Below are 23,891 nucleotides of genomic sequence, written 5' to 3' on the forward strand. Positions count from 1 at the left end.
ATAAACGAACTGTATAATATACATAATATATAATATGATCTTTTTCGATATATTTATCGCGTCTGTATATATATGACTATATAATAGAATAAGTGGTGGATATAATAAAGTGTCTTATTATATTATTCCACGATCTTTCAATGTACCTCTATTGGCTATTTATATGCTAATAGGTATACTATATAATATACACATAGTAATCGCGTGTCAGTGGCGTAGGTACTTACAATATTTGGCCAATATATACATATACTATAATATGATGAATTTACATCGCGGAGTCTTGCAATTTCGGCCCATATTTCAGGTGTGATAATAATATAACACGATCCTTTTATATAATAAATAATATATATATAATATATATTAGAAAATTCGTGTGAACGTTATATATACAATCACGCGTTGAGAAGAAGTATAGGTACATTTACGCGTTCCGTTTTTCGAAATGTTATTGAAATAGTCATATATTTTAAATATCTTTTCGAATACATCGTATATATTGTCATATTTAGTATAGGTACATTTGACGTTTGTCGTCCAGACATCCAGTTTCGGGCATACAACGCCGTCGCGCGCCGCCGCCAAAACTCGGCCGTGCAGAAGTATGTGTGTTAGTGTGAGTGTTTGACCGTGTGCGCATGTCCGTATTTGTTCGCAATGCCGCGTACTGATCGGCGGGTGGGTGGGTGGGTGGTTGGATGGGCTGGCAGACCGATGGGCGAGCAGGAAGGTCGAAGGGCAGTTCGCCCAATAGAATTGCCGTTCGTCCGGTGTGGGCCTTCGACGCGCAACCGGTGGTGGGAACCATCTCCGCCACCACTCCGACGCCGAAGAAGCTGCCGCCGCCGCCGAAACACATAAATAGGGGCGCGCAGGAGCGCCGAACACCATTTCAGTCTCTACAGTCACCTTTTTCTTCTAGTTTCATTTTTACGAGTACACCGCGATTTTCAATTATTATTTTTTTTCTCGTGATATATTAATTATCTGTCTTACTCATCGCGAAATACTTTAATTCTTTTTTTTATTCCGGGCTTTTACTAAGTCCATTTTATGGTTTGCATTACATTAGTTCCGCACCAAGCCTAAAACATGATGGCGTCCATGGCAAGTTTATTTATGATACTTGCGATGACTATCCATATCCAAGCGGCGAAGCCGACTTACGATGTACCCGACACATTTCCGCAGACGAAAACAGCAGAGGCTCAGCATCAGCTCCCTAATCTTGAAGGTAAACAATTATAATCTTTATCGTTATAAAATATTTATAGATATTATTTTTTGTGCATGCATATTTTTATTTATTGTTAAGACTTATTACTTTATTTTTCCATTACCAATGTTATTATTTAATTTTGATTTATTATTTTAAAACATTTCAATTTTTTTTTAAATTTTATTATTTGCTTTTAATTTTTAAATTGTTTTTTTACTGTGATTGTTATAAATAGGTACTACATAATCACTTTATACAATCTATAATGTTTCACAATTTTACTCCAATAATAATAAAAAATAATAATAATGGTAAATTGGTAATACAATTATATATATATATGCATATAGGATATTATATAGCTTTTATATAGACTTGATGGTGATTTAATTGTAAGCTTATATTATTTTTGAAATGCTGAGATATTATTTTATATAGGTATATTTATGTGTATAATTTATACATTTTCAAAATATTGTTATCATATGTGTCGGTACTTTGAATTTATTAAAATAATAAAAAAAACCTTAAAAAAAAATAATAACCGATCTCGCTTAAGAGGATGTTAGCACTGTTTCTTTTCTCTTTCTGGCCCGTGAGCACCATAAACAAAACGCATTAACGCAGAATCTTTTTTTTTTTTTTATGTTTTTGAGTAATCTTATAGTATAATCACCCATTACAAAAATGATGGAAAATAATATATTTTGGAGGGTATGACATATCAATTTGTTTAAATATTGTTTTAAAAACCTCATTTACATGTACAACATTATTTTTTTATTAAGAAAAAGTCGAGTATACAAAATTAAATAACAATAAAATATAAAATGACGTATATGACGTTCCCTCAAAAATATTATGTCTTTTATAATTTTTGTAATAGGTGATTATTTACTCTGACAGAAAACAAATATTGCGCTAACATCCTCTTAAATATAAAATGCGTAAATGTTTATTTATTTTTATTAACACTTTAGCGCGCAAATACATATCGTTTTTACATCGATCTATCTAATATTGTCGTATTTTTTATATCACTTAATAAAAATAAATTATGTTAATAATAAATTCGATAAAAAACATTTTATTTCACTCGTTTCGTATTCAAATTTCTGACCTAGTCTAATGTAATATAATATTATAATACTCGTATATAATAATAATATATTATTATTATACATTTATACACACTGATATAGATAATATCAGTTGTACGCGGAACAGTCTTCATTTCTTAATAATCACAGCGCGTAATATTATCGTTCATTTAATAAGGTTTTTTTTATTATTATAAATATATATTTTATTATAAATTACTTTTTTTCTTGATAATAATATCTTGTATTTTTGCTTACGCTGAGACTGCGTAATGTTCAAATGTGGTCACCTCGTACAAAACTTATAAAATAAGAGCTGAAAATAACGGAAAAAATCTTCAAAAAATACAACAGATTATACTAAATTAAAACATATTACATTTTTAGAAAAATATGCCTACAAAACAAATTAAAATCATAACAACTGGTTATTATAGTATTAAATTCATCGCGGATGACGTGCACATACGGCACGTATCTCATAAAATGATGACTAGCTATTCGTCGTCGTTTTACGTGTTTGAATAATGTTGGTATTATATCGGTCATCGTCTATGTTTTGGACGTTTTGGTTATATAGCCGCGTTTGAAAAATCGATAAAACATTTTTATATTAATATAGGATTAAGCACATTAATTATGATTATCATTACCGCGTATACATTAGCGTTATAAATTATAATCATTATGGTGCAATATGTATCAGAAAAAAATTATACATGATCTATTTACAGTTATTTTGTATAGGTACATGTATATTCCTCCACAATTGCTTTTGATATTTACAGTTTTTACATGCAGATTTAAATTTTTAATCCATATATTATATTGTCGTTTTATTGATTTGTAAGCTAAGACGTTTCTATACGCGTGATGGATTAATAATATCACGTGGGTATACCCTTCAGCTTATTAATTATTATATACAACTTATGCTTATTGCTTAGGTACATTTGTTTTTCGACCAAAAAGAAAACTGGATAATCACGCCGTGACCAATGAAACGTGTTTTATTTTGTTCGTGAATTTTTCCTCCGAGAAATAAAAGTTATTCCATTTCATTTATCGTTCCTCTAATTACCTATATTATTAAAAAAAGAAACTTACTTAACATTTTACATCACACTTCCTAAATCATAATGTATAAACAAATTTTTCCGGTAGATCTAGGTATAGGTAATGTATCGCAAAATGATTAAATGCAATTATATTATATATACCAGCAATATAATAATACTAGTTATATACTTTTGTATAATTATAATAATTAAATCCATCATAAGTATAATTGATTATTTTAATTGATATAATTTACATAACTTTTTTTATTTTTGTGCAGTATATTCTTTTTTTCTTTTACTTATAATACAAAATCAGAAAAATTATTGCCCAATAGTATTTTATAAAATTATATATTATATAGGTATAATGATTTTCATATCACTGCTATATTTCTGTTTTGTAATTTGTAATTGTACCACATATTAAAACAACAGACAACTATTTGACATTGATCATTATACTATATTAATTATTTACGTAAATACAGTAAAGCAATGTTTTCAAATTCGCGTGGAAATGGATTTGGCCTTTTATTTTTTAGAGGAAAAATATCGCGTAAGGTTAGAATGTTTTATTTAATGTTTATTATATTGTAATACGTAACATTTTATCAATTTTACCTATTGCAAATCAAATAGACATTTTTAATTTTATCAAAATAATGTCTATTTGAATGCGCATAAATCAAAATATACGATTTGTGACTTGATGTGAATTATTTTAACGAGTGAACTTAAAACTCATTTTGCAATATTTACTCTATATATAATGCGTTTGCGTACGGCATTTGATGACATTATATTATTATATGTATAAATTTAGTCAAAGCAATGTTGATGACCATAAAACAGGAAGTAAGTATTTCATTATATTATATTATCTTTATTATTTTTTCATAGAAAATACAGCGGTAGAATATCGATACGACAGTAGCATTTAAACAATATAATAATATAAATTGCGGTAAATACCTACCTATACACAACCTACAAAATAGTATCGTACAAAATATGTATACAATATAATATCGTATCTTTTATTCGTCTATGGCCTATTATACATAATATACGGACTCACGACTATTGACATCATGCGTGTAGGTGTAATTATTATTATTTATATACATATGTTAATAATCTTTATGTATCCGAATAACTTATATTATATTGTTAGATATATGCGATATCGAAATTCTACCGCAGTAAAAATTAATTAGCAATAATTATCTATACTACCTATAATATAATACTACTTAGAATAATAATATTACATAAACATTTAATATTATGTATGTCCCGTAACAAATACACACGCAAGCAGTACGACCGCTATGCCAATAACCGTTCCATATCGTAGTAATAATATGTATTGTATATATAGATATACACCTACCTGACCTACCTACGTCCTAAATACATTATCCACGTGAAAATTAATAAAAAAGACCATTGATATGTAATTCGACACTTCACTGCGTTTAATAACGGATAAAAAACTTGGTGATTTCTGAACTAAAATTATAATTTTATTAATGTCATCGTTAGATCCTGTCGTAATGGTATAATAAACAATAATGGTAATGATATTATGTACCGATGGTTCGCTAACGATGCGGCTGGTGTTTAATATCCCTTTGATGTTCGTCAAAATACCGACGCTCGGGTGGATCGACGACTTCGCGAGCCGAGTACACACGAATGATACAGTAACACCGTACACACTTGAGCATTACAGTTACATTACGGCGTTACATACACCTAAATGCTCCGGTGTGTACCCGCCTTTACAATTCGAATCTCAATAGCCACCACGTGCAATTCGTGAAACAATACCTACTTACCTATAATTTAGACGCGCTTGCCTATTATATATTTCTTTGGCTCTTTGCATTTATTATCAATACGTCGATTATACTTATTCTCGAATGACATACACGCAGTGCCTACATTTTTTACTCGGGCGAGATCCTTGTCCGCCCAGTTATTATTGTAAATTCGTGTTTATCGCCTCTCATAATAATATATAGGTTCTTATATAATATAAACGTTTCGGATAAATTCATTTAAGCATCTGTCCTCGGACCAATGTCGGCAAATGTCGGTTTCCGCGATCGCCGTCCGGTTTTAAAAAAAACGCTCGAACTATACCGCTCGTGCAGTATATCGCGTATTATATACGTACGAGTGGCGCCCGCGAAAATATATGATAGTAATATATACCTACCATTACATAAAATGTTTACTATTTTCGTTACTTTTTTTTTCACCACGTCGTCTACCTCGTCGTGCCCATGGCGCAACCACCCGCACGATCTTATAATATAGTTATATTGTAATGTTATTATCATTGTTGCTCACAACATTATTATCGTTGTGCGGTGCAGTTACGTTTAAGCGTGCGCGAGAGGAGATGGGGAGGGAGTCCATTGAGAGAAAGACGGCGGCGTGTTACTACATACCGTCGGAGAACGCGGCTGGTGTACTTGCGGTGTCCGGTGTGTTTGGTATGTGGCGCGGCGGCAACCGTCAAGGTCGCGGTGAGAGAATCGTTCTCTCTTTCCTTGTTTATATACACTACTATTATATTTATACATCACGTGCGCGTGTGTGTGTTCGTGAGCTCGTTTGTATAGATGAACGTGTGTGTGTGTGTGTGTGTGTGTGTGTGTGTGTGTGTGTGTGCGTGTGTGTGTGTGTGAACAATCATTAATGAACCAACCACCCGTGACACCCCCCTTTCGCGCGCATTCCTCTTCATCATCAATGAATTTACAACCGTCGCCAATGCCATCACACGCACACGATCAAAACAAAAACAAACATCGCGTTCGTTTGCTAACCCTCTCTGCAGTTTCTCTCTCTTTTCATAATATCCGCGAGATACCTGTAAACATTTCGTTTAAGAGACCGCAACACCCGCATGTGTTGTTTCCGTCTTACAAGTACGTAACATAGTAAATTTATGCTCAGCAGATCACTTTTAGCTCTGTTAGTTTAAAAATTAGAGTGAATCGACCTATTGTGAAACTCGATGGTAAGGACATTATCTGTGTTTGTATGTTGGTTTTTTACGACTATTAAGTTTTTAAGTGAGTTTTGAGCATTTTTAATTTACGCGATGTCATATACGCATAACTTACTAAAAAAATTGAACTATCGTAAAAAACCAACATACAAACACAGATAATTGTCTTACCATCAAGTTTCATAATAGGTCGATTCATTCTAATTTTTAAACTGATGGAGCTAAAAGTGATCTGCTGAGCGTAAATTTGATATGTTACGTACTTGTATAAGACAGAGACAATACATGCGGGTGTGACGTCCTCTTAACGCGCGATTACAAAATATTCGTTTTCTACGCGTATGTTTATTATCATGGAAATGTATTTTCATCACACTCCGTGTACAGTTGTCGCGATGCCGTTTTCGTGTGATCGTATGCGCCTTATATGTACCTACCTACAGAATTTCCTTCAGCTGTTTGCAGACGACAGACGTCGTTCTCTCTCGTTCTTTCGTGTCCGATTTTCAGAACTGACATAAATAACAATGATTATTGTTGTTGTCCAGCAACACCGGACGATGACGAGTCTCGACGGAGGGCGGTGTTTTTTTTTTTTACATCTCTTACTCTCTTTTACACATTCAGACTCTCTCGTTTCGGGTGACTGCCACTGCGGCGGCGGGCGAATGATTCGAACGAACGCTGTACGCTCGCTATACCGTACATCATATTATTATTATTATTATTATTATTGTATACACATAACAATAATAATTACACACACACATGTATAGGTAATCACGTACGCGCACGCGCGTGCATGAGTTTCTGTGCGTGTGTATGCGTGTGCACACAAATAATGTACGTTCTCATGGTTTGCTCGTGTTGTTCGTCTGCAGTGCGTGATGGTATTTAGAAAAATTTAATAAAAAAAAAAAATCTCCCTAGGTCGTACATATACATACTATTATAATACAGTACATAGTAATAATCGCCGTGTAACACGGTCAAAGGGGTAGACGGGTCGGAGACAACGGCGTTAAGGTCCACCGACGGTAGTGTTTCCGCCGTTTCCGGTACATATTATTTTCAGTACAACAATAATAATATGACGCCGCTGTTTGTGTAACGTTGTAACAACGTGTATACGTAGGTGCGCTATAGTAAATTAGGTATATCATCTGCAGTTGTTTTATTATTATTACTTATTACAATTTACAAATGTTATAAACTTATAACACTTATAACTGAAGTGTATATTTATATATTACTAATTACTAGGGCTGTGAATTGCTAGTGTTAAGATAAACAATTTAAAATATTTTACGCTCGATAGACTTGTATATTTTTTTGAATTATATTATTCTTTACTATACTCCGGTATAGTGAATTTTTTCTTACTTTTTAGGGAATTGATTAAGTTTTTTGGAATTTTTAGTGAAATTTTAGGTTTTTAATAGTTAAATACATTGAATTCACAGCCTTACACTGGCTTTCTACATCTTTCTATTTATACAAAATAAAGGTTACGACTATCACCACGGTACACGCCATCCAATAACAATAAATGGATTTTATTTTAATCTCATATTTTTGTTCGATATGATTTGCGTACGAAGTTCGTTTACCTATTGGCTATTAAATATATTTTTATAAATTTTCCACATAAGTTTATAAATTTAATTTCGTCGAACTAAACGTTTTACGCGACATTTCCTCGCATATTGCATGATCAAAATCTAATAATAATTTTAGTTTTTTGAGATCACTGAACTTATAAAAACATAAATCATCGCGACTGTCTATGTACTGCAAATAATTATTCTATGCAATCAATTGATGTGTTCCACCATTGACACCTGAGAATTAAGATAGGTAAACTCGAAATTTAATTTCGATTCTTTATTTCAAAGAGAGTGCCGAATCATTATTTTGGATAATTCATTGTATTACCACAAAATAAATTCTGTGCTATTACTTTATTGATTTGCTCATCTATTTCGTATTATAAAGGCCTATAATTGTTCTCGGTTCGTTAAAATAGCGACCTACGTATTTATAGTCCCACAAAACCCCATAGACCCGTAGACACACGATTTTACGTTGTTAAAAATGTAATTTCCAAGTTCTTTTTCCGGCCGGCAGTGACTAGCAAACGAAAAACGTGTAGATAGGTATTACCTATACGTTAATACGTTCTGACAATATACGTAGCGTGGTAGAATAGTAGATACGCGTATCACTACGGACGCGCACACACAGCCGCAGATGAGGTAGCTGACCTAGACCCATCGCCGCTGTTGACGGTTTCGGTTTTCGTAATAATATAATAATATGAGTTTTGCATACGTGCGTACTATATTTTATTAATTTCGTACATTAATATCTATATGTCATATACAATTCGTATATAGGATTTACGAAATGTGTGTATTCGTGAATAAAAAACAAAGCGCCGACGCCGGAAATACGGTTCCGGTTTTGCCGCGTTGCCTAGTGTTGTTATCGCGGATTAATATCGGCCGTGTAGATAATGTAATTAACGCCGCCGCCGAGTCCGTACCATAGTCATCTGAATTCGTGCGCATGCGTACGAAAGCGCATAGGTACGTGTATTACATATCATACCTAACTAAATTATATTTTTATACTATTATTGCATTATTGTCAATATCATTGCGTGAAAAGCGAACATAATAATATTCTAACAGTCAAATATTGGTTTTATTATTATCGTATTATTCATTTTAACCATTTCACCGCTGTCGTATTACTATGACGCGTCGTGTGTGCGCGCGCGCTCTTCGCCGTCATAATAGTAATATGTTGGACGTCGGTACTTCATTGCAGAAATCCAAATTAAACTTGAATAGTTGAAACATATACCTACAATACAACAAGTACAATACTTTTACTTTTATAATCAATTGTGTGTACCGTGTCCGAAAAAGCTCAGGCTTATTTGTATATCAAGCTATATTGTGCGTCACGGACATTCGAATGTTTTGATGAACAACTCATATAGACCTAACTGTAACATTATTTTTCTGCTATTAAAACTTATAAATTGTCACTAGGACTCGGTAGTTGTAGGAGTTATACAAAATACAATGCACATATTGCTCTATAGTCTATATACTCTTGATTTATAGCAGACCAAGCTTTTTTTACAATTTGAACTATACGATGGTATAAGTTTAAAAATCGAAAATTTAAAATTCATATTTTGTCAATTGTATGGAAAAAATGTATATTTCACTGATTTTTGTACACATAATATAATAAGCATATTTAATATTTTCTAAAAATTTTTTTTTCCCCTCTTAATCTATGCATTTGAAATAATGAATATAAAACTCAATATTATTTTATGTAGGTATTTATTGTCATTGCAGTCGACAACGGTGCGATACGCATTATTTAATCTAATCGCACTAATATTCCGAAATCTATTTATTGATTTTAGTAAATTTGTTGTACACTATATTGACATTTATTTTTTTTATTTTTTCGTAATTTTGAATAATTTTTTTCAAATTTAACATTTTTTCATTAATATTTTACAATTGTTTGTGTTTTTTTTCGCTATACCAAACTAAACTAACTGAACTATAGTTCATAAACCCCAATGATTATTTAAGAATCTCATATAATACATACATTAAAAAACGCTCAAAGTCCAACGCGGTCGGGGTCAAGGTAATGACGACGTCTGTATTAATTATTATGTGCTTTTTTTCTATAAAATTAATCCAGACTCGTCATTAACTTTACCAATACCTACATCAGAACTGAATTATACCGCAAATTGACTTTTGGGCCGTAATACACTGACTTCTGACTTGAATTCAAATCTTACACATTTATTACGGTAACCTTGTACAGTTGTACTCGCCTGCGATGAGATACCTTTTATAAAATACATATATACGCGATCAGTAGGTCGACTTTCCAGATATTTTAATCAAACACGTTGTTGTATGATAATGTAATAGGTATTATCCAAAGTAATAATTTATTCGTATCGAGGTGATGACGTGACGTACTTTGTATAATATCGTCGCGAGCGGTTAATGTCTTTGGCGGTCGAACAGTTTGCTGCGTGTATTCTCTCCTACCCACCACCCCATCATGGGTTTCACAGCCGTCTATCTAACACTAACCCTCGCCGTTCACCGTACTGCATTGCGATGTCTGTGCGGCCGTATTACTATAGTGTTCAATTTTAGACGACATGTCCAGACTTCAGAGACTTGGCGTCAAGCCGACGCGCCGGCTGCTCGGTAACGTGACGTTCCGGGCGGAAGAACAGCAGCCGATTAGCACCACGCGGTCAGAGCACTCACGTGCGCCCGGCGCGGTGCGCCAAGAGCGGAGACGTCCGCGCGTGAGTAGATTCGCCCAATTCATTTACGTCGTATTTTTGCTTTTTATGGCCGATCGTCAGCTGCAGCTGTGATGTCGATCGTACAAACGCCGTTTATATTATTTATAATGATTGTATTTTCTATTTACGTATTTTAATTATTATTATTATTTAAATATTGTCTATTGTCTTACACTAGTTTAAGTCGTATATACGCGTATATTTACTTATAGGAATTAAGTCTATTTCGTATTTTAAAAATATTATTATTTTTTTTTTCGTTCGTTTCTCGAGTGAGTTTTTCTTTTGTCAACGATTGTATAGCACTTACACCTATAGTTACACACGAATTTATTATCTAATATTTGTGAAGGCCAGTGCCGGATATCTAGGTCTCGGAAGATTGCATGTCACAACTCTTGACAAATTTAACAGAAAAGTATTAAAGTAATTTCTTTAAATGATTTTTTTCTCTCACTATATCATTGAAAATTCTTAATAATTATTATCATATGAGGCCACTCATAAAAACTCATTCTTCGAGCTAGGACCCGATGCACCACTGCTAAATCCGGCACTGGCGAAGTGCCTATTATTGTTAATTTTACTGTTAAATGAATATATTTTATATTATTATATAGATAGATGTACTTATAGTTAATACGTCGATTCTAATAAACGACTTATTTTTAATATTATTATATTCGTTTTACATTCGTAATATTAACTATTTCCAGACAACTGTCTACTCTCAGCACATTAATAAAAATACCTACCCTATGAATATATTACTACGAATTAATTAATTTATATAAGATTGATATTACCTTGCACACAAACAGAGCAAGGACTAAACAATACGGATATATAGGATGTCCCGCGGAGATCTGTCAAATGAAATAATTAAATAACTTTTGTTCTAATCAATATTTTTAAAAATTTCTTTTAAATATAATTCATAGAAACTTGCGCTACATTTTTTATTTTTTAACACCAAAAATAAAAAACTTAAAAATTGATAAAAACAAATTCTAAAATATTCAAAATAGCCAATTTAGAAAAATTTAGATGGTAAAAACATTTATTTAAATCAAGACAATCAAGTGGTTGATTTTTACAATTTTTTTAAATGTCAATATTTTTGTTAAGTAAATTACGAACTAGTTTATGTTATAGAAATATTATAATTTCAAAAAATATAAAATGTTTTATAAATATTTTATATTTTTATATGACCATTTTTAATCAGGTGCATGTAAATATTTAACTATTTTTTTATTGTATTACATAAACGTATAGCCTTTAGGACATTCGCATTGATTTCTAGTTTAAGTATTTATAAATTCTTAAGTTATTGTATACTCTATACTTTATAGCAGTGTTTTCCAACTTATTTTACTCGCGGAACCTTTGCAGGAGCTTGAACGTTTTGCGGAACCTCCATATAATTTTTGGAGCTAGTCTATGTTAGAATCATAATTCAAAACAAAAATATTATTAATTAATTTATATTTTACCAAATTTCTTATCTTGGCACCAGCTGACGGAGCCCTTAGGTTCCAGGAAACACTAGTAGGGAAACACTGCTCTATAGTCTAAATATTAGGAGAAAACACAAATTATACTAAAACAGGGGTGGTAAATTTTTCTAACATAATAGTATGACAAAAAAAATATTTTTGATTCTTGCGTGCCATATTAAATTATAAAAATATTATATAAATATATAAATAAGAAAACATTTTAAAAATTGTGTTAATTTAAATGTGTTTATTCTATTTTATTAGTAAACAAATAAGATATTTAATATAAGTAATACTAGTATTTAAAATTACACTTAAGTATTCATTTAATTCTTTTATATTTGGTTTATAATTCGTTAATTTTAAAGATGTACATGCGGAACTGCATTCATCCGTTAGTCGGTTTCTTAAGTAGTTTTGATGAAATCTATTTCCGAAAATATTGACTCTCATGAAAAAGTTGAAGTAAGAGCCTCAAATTCAATTTTCTAGAATATGTAAACGATAATGAAAATGTATTTACATTATGGTATCATTATATTAATTATTAAAAAAAAAATATAATATTTTGCACTAGCACATTAGAAAAATTTATCTTTTTGGCTCAAGCTATGTTTCCGTGTACAGCAGTACATCAGCATATATAGTAAATTGGCCGAGAGACTAGGACTGCACGACGGACGAACACTCACCGTTTTCTACCACCTCAATCACTGACCGGCTGCGACCCACCTACTTAATACTTACAACCTGTTGATTTATTATGAGGCATTGAGGACTTGAGGTCAATTTATACAGTGTCGCATTTTATTGTAGTGATTGCGATCAAAAATCTTGTGTTCGGCTACATTTCGTGTCGCACTACCATTCACTACGAATATAAAATAGTTTAAGTCGCGGACAGGTGAATTTTGACGGAGGATCTCGGCGAATTAATTATAGTTGTGTTGTAATTTCAATGTTTTTGCTTTCACTCGTTTTCACGAACTTTATTTACGTTAAATTACGCAGCAGGTAGATAAATATGATATTATTATTTATTGCGATAGCCAATGTTTTGTGTAGTGCAGTGTGAATAAAAACATGATACTCAATCAAGATATTTGCGACTAAAAACTTGACTAGATTTGAATGGCTATTTTTGTTGCCCAATTATTCTTAAGTGTGTGGAACGAGTTGATTGAATTATTAATTTAAATGTACATCGTAAATTTATTAATATCACGAAGTAGTAAATCGTTGTACGCAGCTGGGCAGTGTGTCTGAGGAGTAAAAATCGTTATGTCAGAGTACTTAGTACTTAGTAATTTATAAATGGTCATTTAAAATAAAATAAATATAGATACTCCAAACCTGTTGTCTGTACTAAACGATACCGCTATGTATAGCAAAATACGATATACTGTACAGTTGACATGCAAGCACCGACGTCCGGTAACAATATGATGATTTAGGGCTGTCGGTTCAGCTGAGATGTGCAAATAATGGGTGTGCATTGATTACAACTACGAAGCGAGGAGTGCTGGCCCGGGTCCGGGAACACTAGCCCTGAACACTCGCGGAACCTTTGCGTCTAACCGTAAGCATCTTTGTCGGTGGCGGGAACATCACGGCCGCGGTGGTTGAAATATGATTGTAACTACCGGTAATCAAAATAGGGAGTGAAATACAATAACTATAGTATAAATGGTTATAGAAAAATTATAGTATAATTTGTTGTTTAAAAAGGTAGGTATGATCGAGTACCTAACCTACAGGTATTGTAACGCGGTAATATTTTTAACAGTGCTGCGATGACGAGGCCACTCGCCAGAATCGTCGAATAAAAATGTTGACGAAAAGTAATGCGTGATCTAACCTTCACTGTACCAGGTTCCTTTCGGAAGTCTCGATTAAAATAATCTAGCGTAATTAGACCGACGCCCGTATGACAACGATTCACCGCTGTCATAATAATCTCTATAAGTACATTATAAATACCTATAGCCTAACTATCGTCTCGCTTAGACGTCTATGTATGCAAGTGCAATAACAATATTGTAAATACAAACGGTATAATATTATTCTTAAATTTAATGTGGTATTCGTCTTCTTGTGTGTATAGATATCATGAATGGATTCGATGAACTCTGTCCACCGTTAGGATTGCCGACTGAACGATTTAATGTGCAGGTGATGGGCAGTCATTCGCCGCCGGTAGGAGGATGTGCCTCCACGCAAACAATCCATCACGATGTTATACCAGCGTTTAATTTGTGGCTCGGCAATGTCCAAAATGGTGGTGGAAGTTGCGACGAAACGGGTATGTATAATGAATTATTTTATTGTTACAGTACAATGGCGAGGGGCGGATCCAGCGCTGCGTTCGCGACTCCAGAAAGCTCTTCCCGTCTAAAAACGTGTGTTTATTAAATATATAGTCGGCATCTCTCTTATATACTGAAATACACGCGCAATTACCTATTAATATCACCGCAACTTGTATAGATGATCACGTCCGTTATGACAGTAGTTTCCGAAAATACAAATAAGCACTTACCTACTTTCGTTTTTTTTTTTTCGTGATTTCGGACTTACAGATCATATGGTCTAACAGATTTGCCTCTAAATTTCTCTATTAATTGTTAAATCCTTCCAATCCATCCCTGGTCTCACTTTCTCTATGTCGACTTTGATCCTATCTTTCCAGCGTAGTCACGATCTTTTAAGTGGTCGTTTTCCTTGGGGTACGTTCACCTGTACTGTTTCTACCAATGATCCTATTTTTCGCCAAGACCAGCCCATTTAAATCTTCTTTTGATGATATTTTCTTTAATGTTTGGCTTTTATACAATTCCTGAATTTTGTTGTATTTATGTATTATCCATTAACTTATAGATTGGTCTTTACATGCCCCATAGATTGTCCTCAGTACTTTTCTTTCAAATACTAATAGAGCATTTTCATCTATTTTGCTTAAGTTCCAAGTTTTACAACAGGCTTGATAACTGTCTGATGTATTTGGGACTTTAGGTTTCTGGAAATTAATCTGGATCTTAGTAACTTTGTCAGGCCATCATTTATTTCCAGCTTGTATTCTCGCTTTTATTTCCATGTCTATTTCATTCTTCTGTGTTATTGGTGCGCCAAGATATTTGAACTGTTGTACACTTCTGAAATTGTAGTTTTCGACTTCTAGGTAGTAATTATGGCGATATATTCGGTAGTGTCTTTGAACTATCATATATTCAGTTCTCTCGGAGTTAATCTAAAGATCTATACATTATGCAACATTCATAAGTTTTTTTTTATATTTGTTTGAGTTTATCGTTACTTTCTGCCCTCAAGAATATTTCGCCCGCATATGTTAAGATTCCGATGTTATTTTATCTTAGTTTTATACCTTCCTTATCTAGAGTTGCTTCTCTTACTACTTTTTCCAAGGCTTTGTTGAATAAAATAGGATACATAGTATCACCCTGCCTTAGTACAGTTTTCACTTGTACTGTCTCTGATAGGGTGTCACCTACTTTTCCTTTAATGTCAGTGTGATCTATGCTACATTCTATGAGGTTTATTAGCTTTCGTGGCATTCCGAACTATTCTAAAGTCTTAATTAGAGACACTGTGTATTGAATCATACGATTTTTTGTAATCGATGAATAATATACTTATGATTTTATTATATATCCAAGTTTTTTGTAACACTTTGTTTATGATGAAGATTTGATCTATCGTAGAACGGTTTTGCCTGAATCCTGCCTAAAAATCTCCTGAAATCCCTTCCGTCCAAAGTTTGATTCTATCTAGTATATAATAAGATAATATCTTATACGTTACATCAAGCAGCGTAATCTCTCTTTAATTGTTGTTTATTTGTTTTCCCCTTTTCTTGGGGATGGGGTTTAAGGTTGTCGTTCATGCTCTTGATATCTCTTTTGGCCATTTTAAACTTACTAGACGGTGTACATATTTAGATAGACTAGCTGCTCCCGTTTTGAGTAGTTCTCCGGTAATCCCATCTTTACCGGGTGACTTGTGGTATTTTAGGGCTTTTATGTGGTTCGAAATTTCCTCTACATTAGTTCAGGAATTTTTTCTCTATTTGGTTCTTTGTTCTCAAAATGGAATGGATTAATGGGTTCCATGTAGTTCCTACACAAAATACAAATTTGACATATAGATATCGTATGTAAAATGTCCACGTGTGTGTTTAGGTAAACGTTCTCATTATTAGTGTAACGAGGTACATTTTTACCACCAATTGACTTATAAATCCTCAAATAATACATATATACAATTCTCAAGCGCATTTTTATAATATAACAATATACAATCATGCTGGTATAATAGTAGAAATACCCAAATACTATAATATTACAAAAAGAGTCCAATGAAAATAAAGTATATTAGTCATAGGTACTATTAAATTCATTGTACTCATGTATTTGTTTTGTTCTCATACTTTCAGATATGGACCACTACATGTTTGAGTGTTTATCAAAACATGCATTCATTGAGGACAACCATATTAAAGGGTGGTTTGTTACATTATACGACCGAACTGCGAAATGGACCGGGCAGAAAGACTACAAATGTGGTGTGAGTATATTATGTTTACGTATACCTTACAGATTCGATTAATAAATTAGGTCAGTAGAATGATGCATACAAACGACAACGCGATTTCTTATACATGCGCCGTTATTTGTACGCGTATGGTTGGTGATAATACACAATATATGTTTACATTGATAATTCTAAAACATTTCGCACTTTCAGAGATCAAAATGTTCACGTTAAAAAATAAATTAAAAACCATAAATAGGTCTAATGGGCTCGTCTGTTTCTCATTGTAAATTCGTAAAATTAAATACTACTAGTCTTCAATAACTCTACCTAAAATGTTCCTCCTTAAATTTTACTCAACTTATAATAAATTTAGACACCTAATTAAATTATTAAGACCCTCGTGATGTATAAAACAAACAAACCCAAACTATATTATTTGAGAGTAAACGCTTGCATTACACAATATATATATTTTTTTATAGTTAATAAATGTATGCGTTAAGTTAAATATATGATGTCTAATAATCAACTAATCTTTAGGGAACATTATTCGCTTATTAATTTAGCCTTTTAAAAAAGAAATATTTAACGTGAAAAATGAAAATACTCCAATTACTATAAATCATATAATTGATCATTATTTGTCTTTGTCATTATACTTATATCACTCACCATTTAACTAATGCCAAAGCTTATACTACAATGCAAATTGTTGTAACTTGTAGTCCTAAACATAATGAAGTTAATGATTGGGGATAGGGATTGGGTATCAGTGTGCTTGTATATAATATGTATATATATTGTACGTTACGGTGGTTAATCTATTTATATATTTTTCTTCACTTACTACAGTTGTACTCAATGATCCTCGAAGACCCACCGACAATCAAACTGGTAATAAGTTCGAACCGTACGTGTGAGGGTCTGTCAGAGATAATGGCAAATGACGTTCATACAGTGTCAGAGGGATTGCGACATTTTCATGATGGATCTGTAGCTCTTCTTTTAACTAAAGATTGGCCACATCCTTTTTCTTCGTCAGATGTCTGGAGAAAAAAGCGGTCAGCGTTAAAAGACGATTTATACAGGTTTGTGTCGTTGTAACCACGCAAAAATATATTAAAACATCGAATTCAGTTATGAATCTAGTAATTAGTAAAGCGGTTTTATGCTCCCAATAATCAATAATTATTTTTTTATCTAGTATTTTCATATATTATAAATCTATAGCTACTTCATAGCTAACATATTATGTCATATTAGGTTCCAAATTTGGCGTTAGCATCTGCACAGTGCACAATGCCCGATTTAATAAAAAATATGTACAATTCAGCCAATTTTGCTAGAACGTTTTCGGAATTTGCTAGGATGTTTTTGGATTTTTCTAGGACCCTTATTGTTTGTTTCTAGTGGAGATTCCAAAAATTAGCACCAGTATTGAACCACTTTCTGACTCCTTAAAAAAAAAAAATATGCTAATTAATTTTATTATAGTTACTTTATATTGATAGTGCTTCTGTCACTTCATTAGGTCTATAGCACTAATAATTCCTTCCATTTAGAGTTTGTGGTCCGTAAAAGAGTAATCTTTTCTAGTTTTTATTCAATTTTTACTAATTTATTCTTTAAATAGTAATCAAATTTTTAACAGAAGGGTATTTTATGTATTGAGATGAATCTACCTACCTCTAGTTGTATCAGATTTTTTTCGTAACTATGTACAGATAAGCAATAGTCTATACTATTATCCATATTACGGTTTTACTTATATCCTATTAAAACCCTTTATAAATTCCATTTGAATATTTTACATATACCAAAATAATAACCCAATAATCTAAACACTTCACAGATACATAGTTACTTTAATTGTGTTAAATGCATAATTGTTTATTTACATGTTGCTTGATGCATTTATATTATTGAACGTGACTTACCTATTAAGTTTTGTATAACGTTTTAGTAATTATGCATTGAATTAATAATATAAGCAATTATGTATAGTAGAACCTAGATAAGTCGAAATAAATATGGTTCCCTATCAAAAACCTCAATAAAACAAAAGAAAAACTATAGATAACTTGAACATTCTGTGTTCCAAACATAGACAGATAACGACGGATAATTGTTTTACAATTCTAGGGCCTTTTTATGTTCCAATTTTGTGACGACACTATTTAACTTTTTTGATTTTTCCAATTTTTTTCACAAGGTTTTACCAAATGAGCTTGTAATTTCAGTTATAAATATCAAAAATTAAGCTAAATTATAAAAAATATTACATATTACATGGTTAGTATTTAAATAATTAAATTAAAATAAAACAATTTATATACGAATCGATTGTTTAACACACTAGTGAAGCCGTGTTATTAAGCTATTACATGCATATAAATTAAAGCTAAAATTATAGGGCCACAGTTTAAGCTTACCTCTCCGCTGAAAACACTCTATTACTTATTAGTGCGACCCCTGCTTGAATATTGTTCAAAAAATCAATTTTTTTTACTTATTTACAATTAATTTGTAAAATATTTGTACAGTTTTTGAATCGGTTGTATCATGTTGCTTCTTGGATATGAATTCATATATTATTATTATTTTTATCGACTTAAAATGTATTATATTCATTTTACGCCTGTGTGATTACAGATAAAACAAATTTATCATTTAAACGTGACTGTGCCTATATATATATAATAATAATAATAATGAAAAGACACATTCCGCTGCGGTATCCTATTTTGTATTTATTAATTTAGACATTCCCAAACATTATATTCACAATAACAACTTATTTTAAACTATATTATTTTATTGTTATTATCATATTATTATCCATTTAAAATCCTTGTTTGGTGATTACCGATTTTGTGGCTCTATTTAAATATTGGCTGCCCTCTAGACTGCAGTTTGGCAGTTCAATATTTAATCATTTCAATTTTTTTGAGTGCATATTATTATTAATTGTTTCTTAATCGGGTAATTTACCGATGATGACGCTAAATTTGGAACTTTTATTAACATTGTAACTTTCGGTACTGCCGTCAATTTGAGCTCAAAAAACGATAAGTTTTGACAAAATTAAAGTTAGTTTAAGATGTACGATTTTGATTCTGAAAAAAATTCTGAACTCAGCAGAAAATTGTCTATAGATCGTACGGAATAGTTTGTAACAATTAAATCTTATATCCTAAGGAAGTGGTAATAAAAACTTGAAAATATGAATTTTTCAAATCATAATATTAATTTTAAAATTAAAATTAAAACCGGAATGTTTCGTACAATCTACAGCCATTTTCTGCTGAATTTAAATATTTTTTCAGAATTAAGATCAGACAACGTTAATTAACTTAAATATTGTAAAATCTATAAGTAAGTTATGCAAAAAAGTGAAAGTCCTTGTATTATTTAGGTTTCCAGAATGGTCACAAGGGTCATGGTTAGACTTACAAGTAGATGGAAGCCTGATACGCTATGATACTGCCTTCCATGAGAAAGACGATATCGATTACGAACAAGATACTGACTATGGAAAAGACGAGGACGTAGACATTTCTGGTGGTGAACTATACATGCAAAGGTCACAACGATATAATCCTGTTGGAATTAGTGGCAGAAACCGACGATCCATTGCAGATATGAATGGTGTAAAAATGTTAAAAACCTTGATCACCGCTATTCAAAACAACGCACAAGACGCACTTTGGTTAAAAGATCAATTATTAAACGATATGCAGAACTATTTATTTAATTTTCTACGAGAAAACAGTAGTGCGTTATCTGAAACACAAAAATCTTTTTTAGAAATCCTTACAAAACTTTTGACAATGACAATTGAATCCCCCTCGGATCTATTTAAGTATGGAGACTACACTACTAAAAAGATTCCGGTAAATACAACCGTGGATATGAACGATAACCCTTTAAAAATTCCCTTAGACCTTAATCGTGTTCGAAATAAAAGAGATATTATGAACGAATCCGAACCAGCCAACGAAGAAACGAAATCGCGGAAGAAAAGATGTTTTGGAAACTCTGCAACAACTACAACAGCTCCGTATAGGGACCTGGATTTTGAAAATCCACCCACAGCGGGAGATCCGGTTGAATTATTTGACAAAACTAAAAAATACTTTGGAACAACGCGTAGCCCTGACAACCGAAGTATTAGGAAAAGAATGTCTACGAATAAATACTTGGATTTATTTAATTTTCGACGAAACCGCCGTAGTGCATTACCTGAAAAACAAAAATCTTTTTTAAATCTTTTTGCTGAATTTCTGCCAGTCTTAGTTGAATCCCCCCCTGATCTTTTTGGGTTTGGATACTCCACTACTAAAAAGACTCCGGAAAGTACAACCATGAATGTAAAAGATCAATCTTTAAAAATTCCCTTAGATCTTAATCGTTTTCGATATAAAAGAGATCTTATATACCCCGAAGGCACTGTTGACGATCAGAAATTTTACCGAGCTCTTAATCTGCCAGTTGGTAACCGAATAGAATCCCAACAATCCCGCCGTACTACGTTTGAAGAAAAACAGTTAGGCCCTGCCTTAGAGTCAGCTACGGTGGATAGTCAATTTCAAAATATTCAGTCGAACTCTATAAATGATCAGAGAAATACTTTGAAATTAAATAAACGCATGAGACGCAGTTCTACACAGCATAGTCAACAACAGCGCGCAACGACAAAATTCACATGGCGCTGTATCATGCCTGTTGATAATGATGAAAAACAACTTAATAGTCTTGAAGTTGGAGCCAAATTTCTTACTTATGGTGGCCGTATCATGGAAAAAACTGCAGAGAATGACAATCATCAACAGTGAGTTAAAATTGTAAACTATTATAAAACTGAAGAATTTATAAACTATAACGATTATATAATAAAGGAGCCTATTATATTGTTTTATAGCAACGAACCAAAGTCAGATGCGTTATTTGACATTAAAGAGGATTCGAAAATGTCGTATGGGTGCTTGTGGTTAGTGCCTAGAGGACCAAATATTATAGAATTTTCTATTATAGGTAAGATTTTATTGAAACAAATAAAATAATCATTGAAAAAAAAATAATAAAAATGTTATTTTAAATTGTTCAGGAACTGGATTGCCTGATAAAAATCAGGACATAAAGAGTTTTGCACGACAGCTTTGTACGGAAAAAAGGCCAGTTGACAAAAATAGTAATGTGAGGAATATGAAAAAGCTTCATCAACGCCGCCATTCGTGGATTACCGAAACACGTGAGTATACTTGTTGACAATGCAAGTCATAGAAACGGGCTTACCAGTAGCTAGTTTCTAAGTCTCTAATTAATATTTAGTGGGAGAATTAAAAAGACATATGTATGTTGATAAAGGGTTTGGGTTAGAATACTAGAAATTTAATAAATTTAATCATATTAGATTCATTAATTGTTATTAAATGTACTTTTACTTTACAAATACTGCAATAAGTACCTAATTGTATTGTTACATGTAATTCTTACTGAGATTTAAAATTCGTTCTGTTTGTCACATGATTCTATTTAATTTTTAACTAACCTTAAAAAATCTAAAATTTTTATGCATTATAATTTGAAGTATAATATTAGAGGTACTTACTATTAATAAAGGTTAATAAACTTAATATAATACGAATCTTACCGAAGAATATTGTTTCTTAAATGATTAAAAATCCATAGGAGCCGATGAAGGGAGACGTGTGGCTGTTGGGTGTCCCATACCTCTTGGTACAGTGTTCTATGGTGAAATCCCAGCTCCGCCACCACCTTCTACGATTAAAAATAACTCACAGCCCGCACCACCGCGACTTTGTGTCAGGTTAATATCTTCTGCCGATGACTGTACGAATGGACAAGCAGGACCAATTGACCAGATGAAATATACTGTATCAGAATGCGTCGAGCGAGACTCCTCAACTGGGACTTCCCCACAAATAGTGGCTACAGAAAAAACAATTTTTGAAGGTTAGCTTATTATTATTATTATTTATTTTGTATAATATAAATGAAATAACAATATGTACTATTTTTATCATATTGAAAATTGATTTTGGTATATAAATATGAAATATAACGGAAAAACTAGGAACATTTCACAAAAAAATTAAACTCGCAATTATCATATGAAAATGAAATATATGATTTGATTTTATACTCAATTCTTAAGTAACCCAAATGTATAGTTTACTACTCGCGTGCAATTTTAAAAAAAAAAATCTGATTGAAGTAATTAGTTATGTGACTGGCATATTTAAAAAGATTAGTTAACAATTAATATGCATTCGTATCTACCTATAGTATTTTGTATTGCGCCCAGTGTATAATGAATTCCATACATGAAATTATCAATTAAAACTTGTGTACATTTTTCCTGAAAGTACGTTTCAAACATAATTTGAAGTATCATTTTCCAAAATATTTTATTTTCAACGAAAATCCAATCATTTCACACAATCTTCCGAAATAGATCACAAAGATAAGGCATTAAATGTGATCGCTAAAAAATTAAATTTAGAATATTTTAATCATTTTTAAAATTTGATTAATCCAATACGAGTATTTCGAAAGACAAATAACAAAATTTCGACTAGGCACTTGCCTTTTTGCGAGATGCGTGAAAATTACTAAGCGCGGTGACCAACTACGGCGTTTTTTACAAACGTGGTGTGGTCAAGAGCATGCATCTTGTCTGACTGTATTTGTAGAGTTGTAGCAGGAAATTGGCACGCACGCGCACTTGGAAAAAAATTTGAACCACCGCTCACAGAGCGTACAAAAATGTGTCCATTACATTTTGGACGACGGAGGCCGATGTATATTCGTGTGATTAGAAAAAAACAAACAAAATATATACACACAAAAACAAAACATCAATTCTATAAAAAAAAAAATCTACTGACTCACGAATTACTGTAGGTGACGTTAGACGCCAGTGGCGTTGGTTGCACGTTACCGACTGCCTGCCTCTGTCCGTCAGCCAATCCATACGCCACCGTCAATCCGAAGCCACCCAGCATCGTCGATACAACATCTCGCTACATCTTTTACAA

At 32.3% G+C, this 23,891-nt stretch overlaps 1 protein-coding gene across 3 annotated transcripts in view; it reads left to right on the forward strand.

The window, feature by feature from the left end:
* The first annotated feature begins 888 nt into the window (after positions 1 to 888).
* LOC132925898 (uncharacterized) overlaps positions 889 to 23,891 on the forward strand; it is a 28,057-nt gene continuing 5,054 nt past the window's right edge. For all 3 annotated transcript variants that reach the window (XM_060990255.1, XM_060990254.1, XM_060990256.1), the window contains exons 1-8: positions 889 to 1,237; positions 14,384 to 14,581; positions 16,730 to 16,860; positions 17,683 to 17,918; positions 20,246 to 21,661; positions 21,752 to 21,864; positions 21,938 to 22,081; positions 22,522 to 22,806. In XM_060990255.1, the coding sequence (XP_060846238.1) occupies positions 1,096 to 1,237; positions 14,384 to 14,581; positions 16,730 to 16,860; positions 17,683 to 17,918; positions 20,246 to 21,661; positions 21,752 to 21,864; positions 21,938 to 22,081; positions 22,522 to 22,806 (2,665 nt within the window). In that variant the 5' untranslated portion in view covers positions 889 to 1,095. The remainder of the gene's footprint in view (positions 1,238 to 14,383; positions 14,582 to 16,729; positions 16,861 to 17,682; positions 17,919 to 20,245; positions 21,662 to 21,751; positions 21,865 to 21,937; positions 22,082 to 22,521; positions 22,807 to 23,891) is intronic.

This window comes from Rhopalosiphum padi, chromosome 3 (genome assembly GCF_020882245.1).
Source record: "Rhopalosiphum padi isolate XX-2018 chromosome 3, ASM2088224v1, whole genome shotgun sequence".
Lineage (NCBI taxonomy): Eukaryota > Metazoa > Arthropoda > Insecta > Hemiptera > Aphididae > Rhopalosiphum > Rhopalosiphum padi.